This window comes from Bufo bufo, chromosome 3 (assembly GCF_905171765.1).
Source record: "Bufo bufo chromosome 3, aBufBuf1.1, whole genome shotgun sequence".
Lineage (NCBI taxonomy): Eukaryota > Metazoa > Chordata > Amphibia > Anura > Bufonidae > Bufo > Bufo bufo.
Window position 1 is genome coordinate 666,440,157 of NC_053391.1, and position 22,205 is coordinate 666,462,361.

At 46.8% G+C, this 22,205-nt stretch overlaps 1 protein-coding gene across 6 annotated transcripts in view; it reads left to right on the forward strand.

The window, feature by feature from the left end:
- Nucleotides 1–2,662: 2,662 nt before the first annotated feature.
- The window catches only part of CEP295 (centrosomal protein 295), an 89,955-nt gene continuing 70,412 nt past the window's right edge, over nt 2,663–22,205 (forward strand). For 3 of the 6 annotated variants that reach the window (XM_040426338.1, XM_040426341.1, XM_040426344.1), the window contains exons 1-12: nt 2,665–3,016; nt 3,734–3,875; nt 5,035–5,235; nt 8,034–8,158; nt 9,208–9,301; nt 15,126–15,242; nt 16,090–16,230; nt 16,434–16,617; nt 18,769–18,936; nt 19,036–19,209; nt 19,635–19,738; nt 20,606–20,767. In XM_040426338.1, coding sequence (XP_040282272.1) covers nt 3,753–3,875; nt 5,035–5,235; nt 8,034–8,158; nt 9,208–9,301; nt 15,126–15,242; nt 16,090–16,230; nt 16,434–16,617; nt 18,769–18,936; nt 19,036–19,209; nt 19,635–19,738; nt 20,606–20,767 — 1,593 coding nt within the window. In that variant the 5' untranslated portion in view covers nt 2,665–3,016; nt 3,734–3,752. Of the gene's footprint in view, nt 3,017–3,733; nt 3,876–5,034; nt 5,236–8,033; nt 8,159–9,207; nt 9,302–15,125; nt 15,243–16,089; nt 16,231–16,433; nt 16,618–18,768; nt 18,937–19,035; nt 19,210–19,634; nt 19,739–20,605; nt 20,768–22,205 lie in introns of all 6 variants that reach the window. The other 3 variants (XM_040426342.1, XM_040426343.1, XM_040426339.1) reach the window with 2 other exon arrangements.

Here is a 22,205-nt window from a genome sequence, read left to right on the forward strand (position 1 = left end):
AACGCCGTAGAAAAAATAAAATAAAAACTGTGCTAAAACAATAATTTTTTTGTCACCTTACATCACAAAAAGTGCAACACCAAGCGATCAAAAAGGCTTATGCCCCCCAAAATAGTACCAATCGAACCGTTACCTCATCCCGCAAAAAATGAGACCCTTCCTAAGACAATCGCTTAAAAAATTTAAAAAACTATGGATCTCAGAATATGGAGACACTAAAACATTTTGTTTCAAAAATGCTGTTATTGTGTAAAACTTAAATAAATAAAAAAAATACACATATTAGGTATCGCCGCGTCCATAAGAACCTCCTGTATAAAAATATCACATGACCTAACTCCTCGGGTAAACACCGTAAAAAAAAAAAAGTGTCAAAAAAGCCATTTTTTGTCACCTTACATCACAAAAAGTAATACCAAGCAATCAAAAAGTCACGCACCCTAAAATAGTACCAATCAAACAGTCATCTCATACGGAAAAAATGAGCCCCTACATAAGACAGTCGCCCAAGAAATAAAAAAAACTATGGCTTTCAGAATATGGAGACACTAAAAAATATTTTTTTTTCAAAAATGCTTTATTATGTAAAACTGAAACAAACAACAAAAAAAGTTGTCATATTTGGTATTGTCGCATCCGTAACAACCTGCTCTATAAAAATACCACATGATCTAACCAGCCAGATGAACATTGTAAATAACAGAAAATAAAAACCGTGCCAAAACAGCTATTTTTTGTTACCTTGCCTCACAAAAAGTGTAATATAGAGAAACCAAAAATCATATGTACCCTAGAATAGTACCAACAAAACTGCCACCTTATCCCGTAGTTTCCAAAATGGGGTCTTTTTTTTTGAGTTTCTACTCTAGGGGTGCATCAAATGTGACATGGCAACTTAAAATTATCCCAGTGAAATTTGCCCTCCAAAAACCATATGGCGTTCCTTTCCTTCTGCCCCCTGCCGTGTGCCCGTGCAGCAGTTTACAAGTCCCAGCTGTACAATGACACTGCTGATACACACAGGATCTTCCCCCTACCTGTTCTTGTGCAATGCTCTGCAGAACTCCTCTGTCAGCTCCTGTGCCCAGCATTTGTCTCTTCACTGCCTGCAGCTACTCAGTAAAGTCTTCAGCCCTGAGTCTGTGCAGCTGAAGGGGTTAAAGTTTTTCTGAAGAATCCAGGGAGAGAGACAGTAGCAGCCGGTAGAGCAGGGGGGCAAGACCAGCACAGTGACGTCTCGTGTACAGGCACATATCTGCTCTCTCAGGCTTGTGCACGAAACATCCTCAGAGCAGGGAGAGAAGCTGACAGGTCATGCGACCCTCAGTGACATCTGAGAAAGCAGCAACTGTAGATAAAGTAAGTGCATGGTAAAGTCCTTACATTTGCCTAGTTAGAAAACATACAAAGAACAAAAAAATAACTCAGACAATCCCTTACATTTTTTAAATTGTTGTTTTTATTTTGTAAAATGGGAAAAGAGGGAGCCAAATTAATACCTTTTGTTAAAATTGTTTTACAAACTTTTTTTTACGTTATTTTTAGGCCCCCTAGGCCAGGGGACTTTAACATGTGATCATTAGATCACTTATACCATAGACTGCAATGATATCCCCATAGCTGCCAAATGTCCCGAAGTTGGCGGGACTGTCCCGGCAAATTTGCTCTGTCCCAGCCAGAAATTAGGCGGTGCTAACGCAGACCCCGCCCACAAGTGTGTGTTTCTGGGTGGGTCCAGGCCATTCCCGGGGGGGGGGTAGGGCCGGTTTATATTCCCCCGATTGTACCAACTAAAAATCTTGGCAAGTATAATTTATCATTGTAGTCTATGGGAGAATCAGATCATTCAGGGCTGGATAGGGACTTTATCGCAGGTCTTGGAGCCTTCAGAAGGCCCTCAGTTGCCAAAGCAACCCAACGGCTCCTGCAATTTCGGCACATTGTTTCTGTTCGGACCCTGGAAGCGCAGCGCTCCCGATACATGACCACTCAAGTGCTGTGGTCGCAATTGACCACGGCATCTTAGTGGTTAAAAGTCCATGATCAGAGTTGTCTCCGATCACAGACCGTGTCTGATACAGCAGGAACTGGCTTAGTTCCTGAGCGGGCGCCATCTTTAAAAACCTGACATCTGCTGTACATGTACAGCAGATGTTGGGAGGGGGTTAAAGAGTATCCCGGTTATAAGAAATTATACTGTGGATAGGGGATAATGTTAAGATCCTAGGGGGCTTCAACCACTCATAGAAATAGGGGCCCATACCCCAAAATGAACGGAGAGGCTGGCAGAAAAGGCAACTTTCTGCTCCATTCATTCTCTATGGTTCTGTTGGACTCTGTCTCAGGCCCATAGAGATGGAGCACATGATGGACCGGCCGCTCTGGACATTTTAGGGGTCTCTTTGGGGTAGAAAGCCCATGTTCTTGTGATCGGTGGTGTCCCCCACCATTCTAGTAGTTATCCCCTAATAAAACTGGAATACCCCTTTAATTTTCAATTTCAAATGTTGATGTTAGTATGATGTTAATAAGATACCACATTTTTATACTTTTTCTCAGTGCTGCACAGATTCTTCATTTAGCAATGTTCCAGTTCTAGCATAGTACGCTGAGGACTGGCGGTGACAACCGGCAGGTTACTATTCACAAAAATCACTAAGGGCGCAACACGCGTGCGCAAAGACAGCACTGACTTCCACGCAGCCGCTAAAGCGCATGCGCATGGTTTCAGCATCGTCTCATAAGTCCACTCTCTGTTATGCGTGGATCAACGAACACTGACGGGAGTACAAAGTAGGCGTGGCTTGTTCCCTGTTGCCCAGCAGCTGTTAGAACGCCCCGCCCCTTTCCCCCTCCAGCTTTTTTTCTGCGGAGCTCCATGCTTCCCGCTGCAGGGCTCCGTATTGGCGGCTGGTTTGAAGAGCGGAAGTGACGGTTCTCGGAGAGGAAAACAACCGTTCAGTGCATGTTATGTCCGGACCGGAGCGCAGAGCGGGTGACCGGCAGCCTCAAGCAGGTAGGCGGCCTATACAGCCGGAGCCGTGCTGCTGTGCACTGAGCCTATTGCCGGTGTGTATATAGCTCCCCCTGCGGCCAGAGGCAGGAACTGCTCGTCACACTCAGGCTTGTTCTGGAGCTATATAACCGTTTTATTACATTACAGTTACTGGGAAACTACATTTCCCAGCATCCTCTGAAGGTCTGCCTGGCATGCTGGGACTTGTAGTTCCTCGCCAGCTCTAGAGGTGAAGGTTTCGGACTAATGCTAATCTATGTGTTACCGCTACTTAGGGACATTTCCACAGAGTCAGATCTGCGCTATGTCAACACTTCCTGGCAGTCCCTCTGCAACGACATGTCACTGCTGGAGCCAGGAAGTGTTGTCATGGGGGCGGCAGGCAGGTGGTCAGCGGATTACACTAAGGGGATAGCCATGCATCGCGGATTTACAGCGTTTTTTCTGGGAGATTTTTCTGTGGATTATGGGTGGGATTTGCTGGCCTCAGGGTACAGCCGGGTCCTTCTGCAGTGTAGAACAGGGGCCCCCCAGTGATCAGATCAGTCTGTGAGGAGCCTGTGACATGGGGGGGGATGGGCGACCTCTGTTCTCCTCGCTGAGGATGAAGGATCCGCTGTACTGGGAGAATGGCTGTCCAGTATCAGACTACTCCTCCTCTCATCATTGTCCCTGTTATTTGCAGCATGTAACGTCTACATTTTCCGTGTTTTGCAGCTCACGGGGCCGATGTCTGATGTACCCCGAAAACATGAAACGTAAAGTGGCCAAAGCGAGCGCCCTGAGGCTGAGCCCCAACGAGGAGGCGTCCATGTTACAGCAGGAGCGGGAGCGGAGGAGGAAGCTGCGCCTACAGCAGGTAACGGGGGCGTCATCAGCCGGGGACACACCCGTCACCTCTTCTGGCATGTCCGATATAGTAACTGCTAGCATTCCCCAGGGAATAACTATATAATATGTCTCTGTTCTTCTGTTTCTCAGTTATAAAACAGACATGTCAGGGCAGGTGACGGCTCCTCTTAAAAGGGGTCCTCCAGCCTTTTTGCTGACCTCCCCACGCACATGGAGAGGAGGAGGATGATGGCTGGAGAGGAGGAGGAGGATGATGGCTGGAGAGGAGGAGGAGGATGATGGCTGGAGAGGAGGAGGAGGATGATGGCTGGAGAGGAGGAGGAGGATGATGGCTGGAGAGGAGGAGGATGATGGCTGGAGAGGAGGAGGAGGAGGAGGATGATGGCTGGAGAGGAGGAGGAGGAGGAGGATGATGGCTGGAGAGGAGGAGGAGGAGGATGATGGCTGGAGAGGAGGAGGAGGAGGATGATGGCTGGAGAGGAGGAGGAGGAGGAGGAGGATGATAGCTGGAGAGGAGGAGGAGGAGGAGGAGGATGATAGCTGGAGAGGAGGAGGAGGAGGAGGATGATGGCTGGAGAGGAGGAGGAGGAGGAGGATGATGGCTGGAGAGGAGGAGGAGGAGGATGATGGCTGGAGAGGAGGAGGAGGAGGATGATGGCTGGAGAGGAGGAGGAGGAGGATGATGGCTGGAGAGGAGGAGGAGGAGGAGGATGATGGCTGGAGAGGAGGAGGAGGAGGATGATGGCTGGAGAGGAGGAGGAGGAGGATGATGGCTGGAGAGGAGGAGGAGGAGGATGATGGCTGGAGAGGAGGAGGAGGAGGATGATGGCTGGAGAGGAGGAGGAGGAGGAGGATGATGGCTGGAGAGGAGGAGGAGGAGGAGGATGATGGCTGGAGAGGAGGAGGAGGAGGAGGAGGATGATGGCTGGAGAGGAGGAGGAGGAGGAGGATGGCTGGCTGGAGAGGAGGAGGAGGAGGATGATGGCTGGCTGGAGAGGAGGAGGAGGAGGATGATGGCTGGCTGGAGAGGAGGAGGAGGAGGAGGAGGGCTGGCTGGAGAGGAGATGAGGATAGGCACACACGTAGATGGATCTCTCTCTGAACTCTGACCCTGTGCGGTGACGGGTCCGGCTCTGAACCTGCTGATTGGCGTCTTCTCTTTCCAGGTCAGAGAGCAGGAGAAGTTCATCGCTCAGCAGATCCGCCAGGACGTTAAGGAAAGAAAAGATCAGCAGCTGCAGCAATTAGCAGGAGACCTGAGAGCCAGATGGGAAGCCGCCCAGGCCGAGAAGCTGCAAGCCTTGGAGAAAATCTATCTGTGCACCCTAAACGCCATCGGAGAAGGACACAGACAGGCCAAGGAGAACGTAAGAAACCGAGTGTCTATAGCATTCCTAGTACTGGGTCACTGAGCGCAGTCTACTGTTATCAGCCAGTCCAGGCTGGAGAGAGGTGGACTGTAGAGCCTTCAATGGGACAAGTCCTGAAGACCACAGGGCACAGCTCGTCTACCTGTGCATTTTAACTTGGTCACTTTATCCTGCAGATGCAGCTACTTAAAGGGAGCGTCATCAGTGGCAGCTTTAATAAACCATTTGTATAGGCTAACCCTAACCAGCCGCATTCAGCGCCTGCGCTGGATCGAAATAAGTTAAAAAATATATAAATAAGGGGAACGCCCGGAGGCGGCTGCAGGTGGCATCTTCCGTGCACAAAGGGTAGCAGAACGCCCTCGGTGCATGGGACTGCTGATTTGCTTATTTCTTTAAGCTGTTATTTCGGCACTGAACGTTAAGCCAGAGACGTGGTGTCATTCAGGAGAGCAAAGCCTGTTTGTCAGCTGGTCCTGATGACGCCTCCTAAGAACCTCACCTCGTAATCCTCTGCTCTGAGCTTCGGCTAAATCCTATTTTTGCAGAAAAGGGATTAATCTGCCACATCTCCCTCTTTGTGGAAGTTTATTAGTTCTCCCCATATATGCTGTGACCTCTCTATTACATCTGACAATCTCATTGCTCCTTGGTCGGGGTGTACACAGATATTAAAGGGCCCCATACCAAAACTTAATTAGACTCCCCCCCCCCCCCCCCCCCCCTTCCCTTCCTGAGATTTCTAATGGATTTACCCTTTTTTAAAATTATTGCTGGAATTCTTCAATAAAATATTGTACTTTTGCTTCACCTGACTTCTATGTCCGAAAAAGTGGAACGGATGCTTTATAAATAGGGGGCTTATTCTGAATACCATGTTTATCAGTGTATTTACACAGACAGAATGCTCTGCTTCCCTGGAAATAGTCTGTGATTAAAACCTGGATGTCAGCAGCCACCACCAGGGGGAGCTCAGTGCATAGGAATATACTGTATAGAGCTGCCATTGAACACAGTGGAAGCTATGAAGTCTCTGTGCAATAAGCTCCCTCTAGTGGCAGCTGCAGGAAAATGACCTGGTTTAATATCGGAAGACAAGAAAAAGAGTTTCAGTGCTGGGATTTTTTGCATAGAGCTGAGGACATGGGCTGCTAGATGGCCGCTACCACATCCGCAATACCCAGTCCTCATAGCTCTGTGTGCGGCGATCTAGCAACCCATGTCCTCAACTCTATACACAAAATCCCGGTGACAGGTTCCCTTTAAAGGCTACAGCTTTGGGGACTTTTTTTGATTGTTGCATTGTACTCATTTTGAGCTAAAATAATTTTTTACATTGGTCTTTATTAAAAATATGGCTTCCTTTTTTCTGTACAGAGCTAACCTGCTCTAGTAGCAGCCTTTGGGTTTTCTCTCCCTTCCGTCAGCCAGCTCACATGATGGACTCCTTATCTCTGCTCTCTGACGTTATAAACACTCAGTATAGCTCAGTTCTTATCTTACTGATAAGAATGTGGCTTAAATAAGTGTTTGACCTCTCAGTAATCTAGAGATAAGCTTTAGTAGAGGCAAAAAGTGAAAGTACTATTCACACAGCTAGAAAAACAGTTAACCCTTTGTGACAGAATGGCTCAATATTTTTAATTAAAGGCCAATTGAAAAAATTATTTTTAGCCAAAAATAGGTAACATGCAATCATAAAAAAAAAGGTGTACATAGCCTTTAAGGAGGCACTATATTGTCGACTGCCAGAGGGAGAAGGAGGCTGATTCTGTGCAGCAGCACTAAGAGGGACACCTAGAAGTAAAACATGATGAAAGGCTAACACTAGTGATAAATGTTAATGCTAGAAGCAAATCCCTTTCAGCAGGACTTTAGGTGTAAAGATGATTCATGTAAGAACCCCTCTAATAATCTGGACGGTGATGAGAGTATATTGCAGCCCTCCACGTTCTGGCCGGAGGATGGATTCTCCGGGGTTTTCTAGAAATACAGGGGAATGCGTGAAACTTATGGGATTATCTATGATGTCCATGTTGGTGCCATCGTGATGAATCCTGCGCCCCACACACACGGACGTCTCCACCCCCTATAGAAAGTCTATGGTAGAGAAGGTCGGCGGCTGCATTGGGGGGGCGACAGATGGTGGCTGCAGCTGTATGACCGTCTCCTATTCCCCAGGAAGTGCACGCCCCCAGTTCTATAGCCTGACATCAGATCTTCCTCTCTGGTGGTCCAGAGGATGCCGGGGTATTGGACGTGTATACTCGGGTCTGTCATATACTCTCTGTAATGTCCCAGCTGCTGTATAGAAGATCCGTGTGAACAGAGCGACAGTAACAATACTCTGCGGCCTCCCGGCAGTCCTTCTGCAGGATACAGAGTGGTTGTGGCAGTCAGTACTCCGCCCTCCATAGACAAGGCTGCTGTAAACAGTTATCTCCGGGTGGGTTTGGGTTTGCTCTTCTCACGGTTGCCCTGTACATGTCCAGAGGGGATATTTAACATGTAGCCTGACCCCCTCCAGACACAGTGGTTTAGGAAACCTCCCCATTCCTCTGTTATTCCTCTTGAATATTTATTAATCAATTGGGTGTTACCCTTTTGCTGTGCCCCTACACTGTCCGATACTGTGAGCACTGTGTAGAGACAGTAGTTTTTTTTTCTTTGTATGTATTTAGTAACACAGTGACAGGAGTACTGACCGGTGCTCTGTAAGTGGTAGTTTTATGATTGTATTACTTATTTGGTTGATTTTTAACTCCTTACATCCCTGTATTTTTTTTTACTTGAAGGAGCCTGATTTGAAGGCGATTGAAAAGGCAGTGGCTGCAAATAAGGAAAAAGCAAAGAAGAGACATCAGGAGGCTTTGAAAGAGTTAAAACAACAGAAGGAGAAGCAGCTGAGGGCGCAGTCCTGGTAAGTGTCCACGTCCTGAAGCTTGTGCTGCTGCTGCGGAGGCTCACTGTATGTTCTGCGGTTTCCGTCTATCAGACAGTGGTGGTACATGAGGTGGATGTCCTGTCAGGATTCAGTCCCCTTTATTATCAATAATGGAAATGTCTCCTGTAGTTCAGGTTACACCTGGTGATCCAGAGCTGCAATCACAGCCTCGTATATGATTGGCTCCTGCAGTCATGTGACGCCATGCCAGAGCCCGTCATGTGGGGACCAATGCAACGGGGGGTGTCTGTTTGGAGGTCCTATAATGGAGTAGGGTGATACATGGCTCCTACAACGTCTGGTGAAAAGATGGATCTATACCTAGAATAAATATTTACATGAAGGCACTATAGACATTGAGCCGGTAAGGAATGCTGGGAGAGTACAGCTCTGAAGCCTGAACAATTGTGAATGCAGCTGTGGACTAAATTACATCCTGTAATTCAGGATCAGTAGAAGATAAGAAATGCCTTTTTGTGTAGATGATTATAATCTTTAAACCCCAAAATGGCCTGGCCCCAGTCTGTGCAATGCTCGCCCCCTGAGCAGCACCGTGTGAGGTGTTTCTTATTTCCCTCTTTGCCTTCATGTGGTGGCTGTCTCACTAGATGGGTCGGGGGACCCCCGCTCTCCACATAGGTGCACGTTCCAGAAGTGGGTATGCCATAAATATCTAAGACGTGAATACCCCTTTACCAGCTACTCCAAGCAGTTATCTGCACTCGGGTGGCAATAAAGCAAAATTAAAGCGTCACTGAGTTTTTAAAAAAGAGAGAGAGAGTGCGATATGTGAGCTGTTCTAGTGATTGGTCGGGGTCTCGGCAATCCACCACCCATCCAAACTTTTGATATATTTCCATGAGATATCAGAAGTTTTTTTTTCTGAAGTCTCAGTGACCCTTTAAAAAAAAAAAAGGTTGCACTGCGGTAGCGTCCTATCTCTTCTACTGTGACAATGAGCCCTTCATGGTGAGGTGCCGGAGCCTCTTCACTGAGTCCTAATTCTGTTTTCTCCGCTCTATCAGGCTCATCGAAGCACGGAAAAAAGTGCTTGGCATTGAAAAGGAACGTGCAGCAAAAATCGCCAGTCTTCCCCCTCCCCCGCCAGATCCACTTGAGGTAAATCTACGGACGTAAGAAATGACGCGCTGAATAGCTTTTCTCTGCGACTTCCTGCTGTGGAGAGCTGTTCAGTACTGGTGCCGGTTTCAAGGGTCCTTTACACGAGCCGAGAATTCCAAAGATAATGGCTAATGAGCGTTCTGGCGGTGTAAATGTACCGCTGATTGGCGAGCAAAACACTTGTTCATTGGATAATTAAATCGTTTGTGCCCACACAAAAAATTGATTTTTGTACTTAGCGTAAAATCTTTTTCTCGTTGGATGCACTGGGGGACACAGCACCACGGGTATATGCCCAGCTGACACTAGGAGGCTGACACTAGAAAGGAAAAGTGTTGGCTCCCCCCAGATGGGCTATACCCTCTGCACAGACACTAAACTAACCAGTTGGTACTAAAGCAGTAGGAGCACCAAAATCCAGAGCGGAAAGTGAAGCCAACATGTCCTAAACCAGAAAGAGGACCAATATCGAAGAGTCCTGGTAAACCCAAAAAACCGAACAAACAAAAAAAAACAAGGGTGGGATCTGTGTCCCCCAATGCATCCAACAGGAAAAGGATTTTACGGCAAGTACAAAAATCTATTTTTCTCATGAATGGCATTGGGGGGGACAGCACCGTGCGACGTCCTAAAGCAGTCCCCGAGGGTGGGAAGAAACAGCCATGCGAAAAACCTAATGCACCGCGCTTGCAGAACCTTGCGACCCAAACTGGCATCAGCAGAGGCCAAGGAATGGATGTGGTAAAGCCTGGAGAAGGTGTAAACTGAGGTCCAGGTGGCGGCTTTGCAAGACCGCCCAGGATGCCCCGACCGCCCTAGTGGAGTGAGCGGTCAACTGGAAAAGGGGATCATGACCCTTCGCCACATAGGCTTCCTTGACAGCCGACCGAATCCAACGGGAGATGGTGGCTTTGGAGGATTGTAAACCCTTACGTGAGCCCTCAGGGACGACAAAGAGTCAGAACGACGGAAGGACTCCATTAACTTGAGATACAGCCAGAGAACCCGAACCACATGCAGACGGTGGAGAGACCACTCTCTGGGATGAGAGGGGTTGGCACAGAATGAAGGCAGGACAATCTCCTCATTAATGTGGAAGGAGGAAACCACCTTGGGAAAAAAGGAGAGAACTAAGCGCAGTACCACCTTGTACTGATGAAAAACCAAAAAGGAGACCAACACGAGAGCACCGCCAGCTCAGAGACTCTGCGAATGGAGGTAATCACTAGGGATCGACCGATTATCGGTTTTACCTATATTATCGGCCAATATTCAGTATTTTGACCGTTATCGGTATCTGCATCTATTTTACCGATAACGTATGGGGAGCACAGATCGCGCTGCTCTCAGCGCTCTCTGTGTTCCCTCAGCAGCACAGGGGAGAAGGAAGCAGTGTCTCCTCCCCCTGTGCTGCTGCTGCCGCTGCCACCAATGAGAGGAGAGAAGACAAGAGGAGGGGAGGGGCTGTGGCCACCGCTCCACCAATGAAGATACCTCTCTCATTAATTCATATACAGGAGGCGGGAGCTGGCTGCAGAATCACATAGCCGGCTCCTGACCTCTATGAGCGGTAGCTGCGATCTGCGGTATTTAACCCCTCAGGTGCCGCGGACCGCAGCTATTGCTCATAGAGGTCGGGAGCCGGCTATGTGATTCTGCAGCCAGCTCCCGCCTCCTGTATATGAATGAATGAGAGCTTTCTCTTCATTGGTGGCGCGGTGCGCCCCCCCACCCCCCCACCCCAGTATTAAATATTGGTGGCGCAGTGCCCCCCCTCCAGTATTAATCATTGGTGGCAGTGGCCACAGGATCCCCTCTCCCCTGCTCCTCCGATCGGAGCCCCAGCAGTGTAAGCCTGGGGCTCCGATCGGTTACCATGGCAGCCAGGACGCTATTGAAGCCCTGGCTGCCATGGTAAGCTCCCTGATGCTGTGTGCACAAAGCACAGAGCAGCAGGGACAGTGTGAGGTCCTATTCACCCTGATAGAGATCTATCAGGGTGAATAGGACAAGGGTTCTAGTCCCTAAGGGGGCTAAAAGTTATTAAAAAAAACAAAACACCAAAATATTAAGTATAAATGAAAAATAAAGATTTACAAAAAAAAAACCTACACTTTAACAATAAACATTAATTTTCAGCAGATTTGTGTAGGAATTTTTATTTTTTTCAAAAATAAAAATTCCCAGAATATCGGTATAAATTATCGGCTATTGGCCTAATAAAATTATCAAATTATCGGTATCGGCTAGGGATCGACCGATTATCGGTTTGGCCGATATTGAGGATTTTGACCGTTATCGGTATCGGCATCTATTTTGCCGATATACCGATAACGTATGGGGAACACAGAACGCGCTGCTCTCAGCGCTCTCCGTGTTCCCTCCGCAGCACAGGGGAGAAGGAAGCAGTGTCTCCTCCCCCTGTGCTGCCGCCAATGAGAGGAGAGAACATAAGAGGAGGGGAGGGGCTGTGGCCACTGCGCCACCAATGAAGATAAGCCTTTCATTCATTCATATACAGGAGGCGGGAGCTGGCTGCAGAATCACATAGCCGGCCCCCGACCTCTATGAGCTGTAGCTGTGATCTGCGGTAGTTAACTCCCCACCCAGTATTACTCATTGGTGGCAGTGGCCACAGGGTCCTTTCTCCCCTGCTCCTCCGATCGGTTACCATGGTAGCCAGGACGCTATTGAAGCCCTGGCTGCCATGGTAAGCTCCTTGCTGCTGTGTGCACAGAGCAGCAGGGACAGTGTGAGCTCCTATTCACCCTGATAGAGATCTATCAGGGGGACTAGGACAAGGGATCTAGTCCCTAAGGGGGTTAAAAGTTAGTAAAAAAAAAACCACAAAAATATTAAGTATAAATGAAAAAGATTTAAAAAAAAAAAAAAACACACATTAACAATAAACATATTAATTTTCAGCAGATTTGTGTAGGAAATTATTTTTTTTTCTCAAAAATGAAAATTCACAGAATATCGGTATAAATTATCGGCTATCGGCCTGAAAGTTCACAAATTATCGATATCGGCCCTAAAAAATCACTATCGGTCGATCCCTAGTAATCACGACTAGAAAGGCAACCTTAAAAGAGACGTAAGAAAGGGAGACCTCCTTCAAGGGAGAGGACTAAAGGGCATCTAAGACCAGATTCAAATCCCATGGTTCCACCGGAGAACGGAAGGAAGGGACGCAATGAGCCACCTCCTGAAGGAAGGTTTTCACTTGGGAACGAGAAACAAAGGGCCTTTGGAAAATAACAGACAAGGCCGAGACCTGATTTTTGAGAAAGGCCAGGCGGAGACCTTTCTCAAGGCCGGCCTGAAGAAAGGCAAGAATCGGTGAACCTCGCCAGATTAACACAAAGCAAAATAAGCCTTCCAGGTACGATGGTAAACCCTGGCCGATTGGGGTTTACGTGCATGAAGCATGGTTTGGATGACTGACTCGGGGAGGCAGCGGAAAAAATAAAAAAGAGAACATCAAAAAAGCAGCAGGACCTGCAATAAAAACAGAGCAGGTCTTGTCTGCCTCCTACGGACACTAGACGAAAACTGGTTAGTTTAGTGGCTGTGCAGAGGATATAGCCCATCTGGGTGGAGCCAACACTTTTCCTTTCTAGTGTCAGTCTCCTAGTGGCAGCTGGGCATATACCCATGGTGCTAATGCCATTCACGAGAAATCATTGTTTGCCGGCGGCAGATCATGCTGTGTAATCACGATCTGCTGCCGGCGAACAACAAGTCAGTATCGGGACGAGTGATTGTATTAGAGATGGCTCCTCCCCATACTCTGGAGGAGATCGCTTCATGCAGCGCTCTCCTCCGCTGACAAGCAGATCGTCAGTCTGCTGCTCTGTCGTCCCGTGTAACGGAACTTTTACCTGTGTGTCATTTATTCTAATTTTGTCAGTGTGAACTAGTGCATAATTCTACTATAATAGCAACTTTAAAGGGGTTGTCCGGTTTCAGGATATTGATGACCTGTCCTATCCTTAGGTCATCAACATTAGATTGAATGGATTAGGCAGTGGCTGAGGGACAGACAACAGAGGGTTGTAGTCAATGGAGTATATTCAGACCAAGGTCTTGTTACCAGTGGGGTACCTCAGGGATCTCTTCTGGGACCCATATTGTTTAATATATATTGCAGAAGGCCTCAATGGTAAGGTGTGTCTTTTTGCTGATGACACAAAGATTTGTAACAGGGTTGATGTTCCTGGAGGGATACACCAAATGGAAAAGGATTTAGGAAAACTAGAGGAATGGTCAAAAATCTGGCAACTAAAATGTAATGTTGATAAGTGCAAGATAATGCACCTGGGGCGTAAAAACCCAAGAGCAGAATATAAAATCAGTGATACAGTCCTAACCTCAGTATCTGAGGAAAGGGATTTAGGGGTCATTATTTCAGAAGACTTAAAGGTAGGCAGACCATGTCATAGAGCAGCAGGAAATGCTAGCAGAATGCTTGGGTGTATAGGGAGAGGCATTACCAGTAGACAGAGGGGGGCGCTCATGCCGCTCTACAGAGCACTAGTGAGACCTCATCTGGAGTATTGTGCTCAGTACTGGAGACCATATCTCCAGAAGGATATTGATGCTTTGGAGAGAGTTCAGAGAAGAGCTACTAAACTAGTACATGGATTGCAGGATAAAACTTACCAGGAAAGATTAAAGGACCTTAACATGTATAGCTTGGAAGAAAGAAGAGACAGAGGGGATATGATAGAAACTGCTAAATACATAGGTCAACAAGGTAAAAGAGGAGAGAATATTTAAAAGAAGAAAAACTGCTACAAGAGGACATAGTTTTAAATTAGAGGGGCAAAGGTTTAAAAGTAATATCAGGAAGTATTACTTTACTGAGAGAGTAGTGGATGCATGGAATAGCCGTTTAAAGGGAACCTGTCACCGGGATTTTGTGTCTAGAGCTGAGGACATGGGTTACTAGATGGCCGCTAGCACATCCGCAATACCCAGTCCCCATAGCTCTGGGTGCTTTTATTGTGGGGAAAAAAACGATTTGATACATATGCAAATTAACCTGAGATGAGTCCTGTATGTGAGATGAGTCAGGGACAGGACTCATCTCAGATTCATTTGCATATGGATCAAATCGTTTTTTCCCCACAATAAAAGCACACAGAGCTATGCGGACTGGGTATTGCAGGTGTTTTAGTGGCCATCTAGCAACCCATGTCCTCAGCTCTATACATAGAAACATAGAAACATAGAATGTGTCGGCAGATAAGAACCATTTGGCCCATCTAGTCTGCCCAATATACTGAGTACTATGGATAGCCCCCGGCCCTATCTTATATGAAGGATGGCCTTATGCCTATCCCATACACAAAATCCCGGTGATTCCCTTTAAACCTGCATGGGATAGGCATAAGGCCATCCTTCATATAAGATAGGGCCGGGGGCTATCCATAGTACTCAGTATATTGGGCAGACTAGATGGGCCAAATGGTTCTTATCTGCCGACACATTCTATGTTTATCCATTATTTTTTTATATTTTTTTTTTTGTCAGGCATAACTGATCACTCAGATTATACTTTGCATTACTGGTGTATTATTGCCTGTCAGTGTCTTCCTTACAGGCAAATTTATTAGGGCCTAATAGACTAATGCACATAACAGACACGGGCCCTTTGTTAGGCCCCCAGAAGCCATGACGGTCTATTCGCGCCCTCTGCCAACCATCTTTTGGCACAGCTGTTAATGCTGTGTGTTTTGAGCTACCGATTGGCATGATGTCAGAATTCTGCACTGAGTGACTTGTAATTTTTTTTTTTTCTTTGCCTTGAAAACAGAACATCGAAGTTGTAAAGCGTCTGCCTTTAGTGAAGGTCTGCAATGTAGACAACTTCTCCACCTCCCACTACCACCTACCTGAGGCCTACGTCGACCGAGAGATGGATACTGAGCAGGTGCCTTCTTCAGTCCGTGCATGTAGAGAAGTCGTACTGTCAGCTTGTTAAATATTCATGTTTCTGTCTCTTTGGCGAAGCTTGGTGCCCTCACCCGTGGGAGCGGTGAAGGCGGCCATATTGGTTTGTCAGTGAAGGAGAGAGGGAAGGGGGGAATGTGGCCAGATGAGGGCACCATAGATGTTCTGATCACCCCAGAAGTTGGTGATCAGAACCTCTATGGATGTCCATGAACCCTGTAGGGCACCAGCATGACATTTGTAGGCGCACCCTCTTGATTTGTCCACTCTGAGTATATTGGATAGTGACATACATTTTAGCCAGGACTGCGCAGCAAGGACCAGATAATGTGTGCAAATTGCTGCCGCACGGCTCTACTATGGCGCAATTTGGTTTGTGTGTCACAATGGACTTATATTGATATTTGTGCTGGAAAAGTTGCTTGCCGTGCCATGTGCCGCAGCACCGCCACATTCACAATGCAGTGCGATCTTATGGTTGAGATGCTACGTACACTGTGATGACATCGCAGCAAGACGGTCAAGAAATAACTACTTTTGCTGACTTTTCCAGCACACCACGTTCAGTGTAAGTTTATATTGGCATTTTGGTGCCCAGCAGGTGTCTGAATCTTACAACACGTGCTTCGTGCAACTGAATCACACTAAAATAGTCGCACGTCTGCAGTGCACATGCAAGCCGCTGACAGATCTCACACATATATTTGTCGTTCGTACGACCGGTCACCTTGTAGCCCTAGCATGCAGCTAGAGGTGACCTACATCCCACATCCTGTACTCGTAGCAGTGTAATCCATTACTGACCGGCCATATTTGTTGCCTGCCAGGCTGATGCCCGCTCTGCGGCTGTGGAGGAGGAGAAGCGGCTGAATGCACTTCTGCAAGAGGAGGAACGCGACAGGCGGGAACAAATGGAGAAGGCAAATCTCCGCGGATCTCACGCTTTAAAAATGGTTCAGCTTGCACAGGTGAGTGGTACAAGGGCTGTCGCATACGCGGTGGATTCAAGCTGCAGAGAGTTGTCCAAGCCGTAATGGCTGAAACTGAGCAATCCACCTGCAGGCTACGTGATGTCAATGACCGGATATTGCAGCGAAGCTTGACGTCGTGGGTCCCCATCATTCAAGAAGGATTTGACTTTATGCAGATCATCTTCTATTTTATTTCCTAGGACAGGGACAGGCTGATGAAAGAACTGGATCAAATGCAGCAGGAAGACCTGTCCAGACGGCGGCAGATCGTAGCGAAGATGCCGCAGCAGTTGTTCGAGCCAGCCTACCGCCGAGCGGACATCAGGGAGGAGTGTCAAAGGGAGCTAGAGACCGCGTTCGAGGACATGTACACACGAAATGCAAGTAAGAATTGGTTTGGCTTGTTTCCGCAGAACAAGAGAATTTTATCTGACTGGGGCTGTTACTTATTTATATTATGGCGTTGCCACACGCTTATGGACCCAAACTCGCAGCATCATAAGGATCTATGATACTGTGAGTTCTGTTCAGTTAAACTCAAGGTCCTGCCCACTACATCCAAAACATAGTGCGACATTTCGAATTTTGGGGAAAAGCGTAACAGAAATGACGGTCGCCATAGGGATTTCAATAGATGTGGTCCTCAAGTTCGGACCAGGATCATTTGCAGTAACATTAGCTCTGGGATATCAAGCTTAAATTCCTTAAGGTCACGGTTCTCAGAGGGTGTACATACCTTTTAGTGATCAGTATGGGTTAAAGCATCCAATTCCACTAACCAGTGAATTTCTATGGCATGTGTTCAAAAACAGAAGGTTGATTTTATATACCTTTTAAAGGCTATGGACCCTTTTGAGGGCAATTTTTTTATTATTGCGTTCAACTTTTTTCAAATGGTCTTTATTAAAAATATTCAGCAATTCTTGTATTACATGGGTTAAAGTAAACCTGTCATTTAACTGTATGCTGACTTCACTGGGTGCAGCATAAATTAGTGACAGAAATGCTGATCTCGGCGGTGTGTCACTCGTCAGCTAAAAGTCAGTGGTTGCCGAGAACCAACATCATAATCATTGCAGACTGGGCCTAGAAAAGAGTCACATCTACTTGAGAAGAGTCCTGGTTATTCATAATCTCCTGCTCTCTCGCCCATCTGCTGATGGTTGGCAGTTCTCTCCTAGAGAGAAAGAGAGAAAACTAGGTAGAAGACTGTCCGTCATCAGCAGGTGGGCAGGAGAGCAGGACTTCATAAATAACCAGGACTCTTCTCAGGTGGCCGGGACTCTTTTCCAGGTCCAGTCTGCAATGATTGTGATGTTAGTTCTTGGCAACCACTTACTTTTAACTTGACCGCTGAAATCAGCTCACCTGTCTCTCTACTTTATTCTGCCGTTAGTATGGACAGCACAAAGTTGATGACTGGTTCCCTGTAATCTGTCAGTTTCTATTTACCTGGAGTCCCGTCATCGCTCGGCCTGTAGCCCTGTTCTTTGAACTCTTGAGAGCTCTTAAATGCTCATTACAGCTCAAGCCTTGTCACACCGATAAGAATATTTATAATAGTAAGAATATTGTAAGATATGATAAGAATATTATTTTAGTGTTTATGAGCTTCAGGAGATCACAGATGAGGGATTCACATGAGCCATCAGCTAATGGGATTCAATGTAAACACAGAATCTTCTGCTCTGCAAATACACAGAGTACACCATTATACTGGGAAAGTGGCTGAAAAGTTTTAATAAAGACGAATAAAAAATTAATTTCACCCCAAATTAAGTAGGGTGAAATAATAATAAAAATTGCCGTTGAAGGTTTCCATACCGTTATATCATTACAGAAGGTTGTCAGCTACAAAGGGCCTCTCTCACTCTGGAGGACCCAGTAAGTCCATAAATGATATGGATTGCTCATGGATTTAAATGGTTACTGTATAATCTTCCCTTTCTCCTGTGGTGGCGCTCTTGATCATGACTGATCCCTGGGGGATTCAGAGGTGTTAAATCCTTCGATCAGCTTTGTTAAAAAAAATAATAATAATTTGTCCGAAGCAGGTGACCCTTTAAAAAGGGCTGTCGATCTGAACATTTATAGCATATCGATAGGACAGGCCACAAATGTCAGATAGGTGTAGGTTCCGCCTTCAGAACCTGCTCCTATTTCCAGAAAGGGACCCCCTCCCGAAGTGAGGCAGAGCGCACCAGGTGTGTGCAATGTCCTCTCAATTTTCTGCTGTGGGACTTCTGAGCGCGGGCTCTGCTATTTTCAGAAGTCCCATAGCAATAAATGGAGAGCATGCAGCACAAGCATGGCTGCTCTGGGACTGCCAAAATTTAGTCGGGCCCTGCTCAGCTGTTTTGAGAAGTCCTATAGCAGTGAATGGAGGGTGACCATGCATGTGCGGCTGCTCTCCTTTCACTTCGGGAGCTCCGTTCTGCAGATAGGAGCAGGTCCCAGAGGGCGGTATCTGACATTTGTAGCATATCCTAGTGATGGGACAACCCCTTTAATCTTATATCTTTTGTGGTTTTTAAGAAATGAGAGGGGACATGGTCCTGCACCTAAAACCCCAGCCCCTGCCCGATCCCTCTGTAACCAGTGTGGATGAAGATCTTGATTTGACTGTGGAGCCAGAAGTGGTGCCTGGAGTGGAGCATCATTCTGGAGGAATGGAGGACGTCTCGTCAGTAGAAGAACATCGAGGTAGGGGATATGCTGCCTTGGTGTCTACAGGAGGCGTCTCTTGGAGGATGCTGCATCCTGACCCTTCCATTCTTAATCTTACTATGTTTTGTTGTTTAGAAGAAGTCAGAGAACCGCAATCTAATCAAGTGCTGAAGAGGTTATTAAAGAGAATAAGGACTCAGAGAGACCAGTGGGACTATCAGGCTGAGACGGTCAGTGCGACCAGTGACACGCTGGAGTCCGGCTCTCTGCCCATCGATCATGAATCGGCAGATATCCAAGAGGAGGGAAGCAAGTCTGCAACTGGTAATTCCTCCTCTCCATGTTCCTCCAAACCAGAGTCTTGGTGTAGAAGTCTATATATCGTATGCTTCATGAACATTTATACATACAGTATGCCGATCCTTTTGATTATTAGCATACCTGCAAATGAAACCAATAAACTGTACCTTCATATAGCACAATGGAGACCTCTCCAGGAAACCTCCAAATATTTTTCAGGTTTCGCTTCCTAAGGGTTCCCTTTTTAAAAGCCTAAAGTTCTGTTCCTACTTGCATCATGGCTTCTTTTTGTGTCTCTAAGGAAGCATTCACATTGCGTTGTGCATGTGACGTTTTTGTCGTCACACTGTATGGAACCCTAAACTCTTCCTGTTTGATGCATTATGTATCCCGATCGATAATTCTGCGCTTTGATCCCTTTCTTTCCCTCTTAGACTCGGATGAGGTGACTGACACAGTTATAGCCGGGAAGTCCATTCTTCTCCATCCTGAAGAACAGGCCGTGCGCATCAGGATGGAGGCCGAGAGGAAGGAAAAGGTGATGAATTCTGCTCCTCGTAAGGGATGAATCGCCTACACAGCGTACTCTGAGGGGGTATAGCACTCCCACCCTGTGTGTACCCGCTGTCAGGAGTCCTGCTATTATACTAATCACCTCTGCAAACTAGAACTTATGTACTTGCTTTTTAATCTACCCATTCAGCTACAGCCACCTTCACAAACCATTTAAAACGTTTTTCTCTATGGATATAACGTAAAAACTGTAGCAGCTCCTGTGCAGACTGTGTCTCCATAGTAACAGACAACAAACAAACCCTGTGTAGTCTGATCTAGCAGTCGTCTTCCCGTTTTTTTTTAATTCTGCCTAATAATTACTGTGTAAATAAAGTGCTTTTCTGGTCCTTTATATATTGATAGTCTATCCTCTAGATCGGCGGTCAGTATCTGATCACAAGGGTCCGGCACCTCCGTCGATCAGCTGTTCTGTAGTAGCTCCGGCGCTGGAACTACAATCTGCATACATGGTGTAGTGGACAGAGCTGGTTACTGCAGCACCGCCCCCATTGACATGAATACTGCGGTGAGCAGCTCCATCCACTACACAATGGATAGAACTGTGGCGTTGCGGTGCTGGATCTACTGCAGAGCAGCTCATCGGCAAAGATGCCGGACCTCCACCAGTCAGATATAGATATCCTATCCTGAGGATACCACTGCTCTGCAACGTCTCTGTGATAAGGCTTCATCCATTGTGTGTAGTGACCAGCACCATCCACTACACAATGCACAGAGCTGCAGCGCCGGAGCTACTGCAGAGCCTCTGAATTAATGATCTACCTACCTACGTTAAGTACCTATACTGAAGGTTTACCGACTGGTCTGTTCCTGTCGTTCTGGCTTACAGATGGAAGACCTGGAGCAGCAGAAGCAGGAGCAGCTGGAACTGATCAGGAAACTGGACGAGGAGAGAAGAAGTTTAGAGGCAGAATTCCAGAAGATGCAGGAGAGCAGCGCGGCTGTACAGGAGGAAAAACCAGAGGCAGCGGCGGTAGATGGGAAACCGGAGGTAAGTGCACAGATATGAGCGCCTTCTATTTACTGGGAAGAGGTGATCCACACACTGCAGATTTTTGATGCGCTTTTTAGCATTTAACTAATATTTGAGTATATTGTGTATCTGTGCTCTACCTTCACTCTTTACCTCCATACTGCACAGGAATACGGCTCGGCACAGTACTGCTCTCACAAGGCTTTGTTCACATCGGTGGCACAGATTCTGTCAAGTTTGACCGGAAAAATAGGAGATGACTGTGTCCACGATGTCAGTGGGGTCTATAAGGCGCCTGTGGTGTCCGTTGTGATGTGATGGAGCCAGCAGTACCATTTGGTTCTTTTATAATGGAGATGTGAAGAGAACTTTTGCCGCTGTGTGTATAACTAGGAGAGATTTTTATCCTCTGGAAGTATAACATGATGGCTCCTATTCAATGACTGCAAGCTGAGGTCTTGATAGTTTAGAAAATTTCCCATTTCTGTAAAAGGTAGAGATGTTTTATGTGAAATATCCCTAGCTTTAACCCCTTAAGGACTCGGCCCTATTTCACCTTTAAGAGGACCTTTCACTAGAATAAAAAAATATAAACTAAGCATACAGACATGGAGAGCGGCGCCCGGGGATCTCCCTGCACTTACTATTATCCCTGGGCGCCGCTCCGTTCTCCCGGTATAGGCTCCGGTAGCTTCATATGTTCGGCTCAACTGGGTGGAGCCTGCCGGCGTCTCCTTCTCCCAGGCTTGTAGCTATGAGCGGAGCGCTCGCGAGTATGTAAGGCTGGCGGGCGCATGCGCTGTAACGAGACTGAAGCCGGCTGAGTGTACGAACCGGAGCCGGGATCGCGCTACAGCAGCCCTTTACTGCGCATGCGGGCTGAGAGCGCGGTCCCGGCACTGAGATGCGGCGTGTCAATCAAGGCGGCGGGAGGCGGGGAGAGCAGGATTGGAGACGCCTAGGCCGCTGCCCCCTTGACTTCAAGCCTGACTCGGAGACAGCGCCAACCGACATTAAAACATCGTTTTTAACAAGTATGAAGAAACACAAAGAGGCAAGAAAAAACATGATTAGCAACACATTGGGGGACACTGTAAGGTACTGTGGTCGGTTTAATATGCGTTTTTCAGGTAACAAATCTGACCAGTGTCACTTTAAGTGCAGATAACTTTTAAACGCTTTGACTTATCCAGGCCATTCTGAGATCGTTTTTTCGTCACATATTGTACTTCATGACACTGGTAAAATGAAGTAAAAAAAAATAATTTTTATTTATTAAAAAATACCAAATTTACAAAAAAAAAAAAAAAAAATTGCAAATTTCCAAGTTTCAATTTCTCTACTTCTATAATACATAGTAATACCTACACAAATAGTTATTACTTTACACTCCCCATATGTCTACTTCATGTTTGGCTCAATTTGGGAATGATATTTTATTCTTGGGGGATGTTAC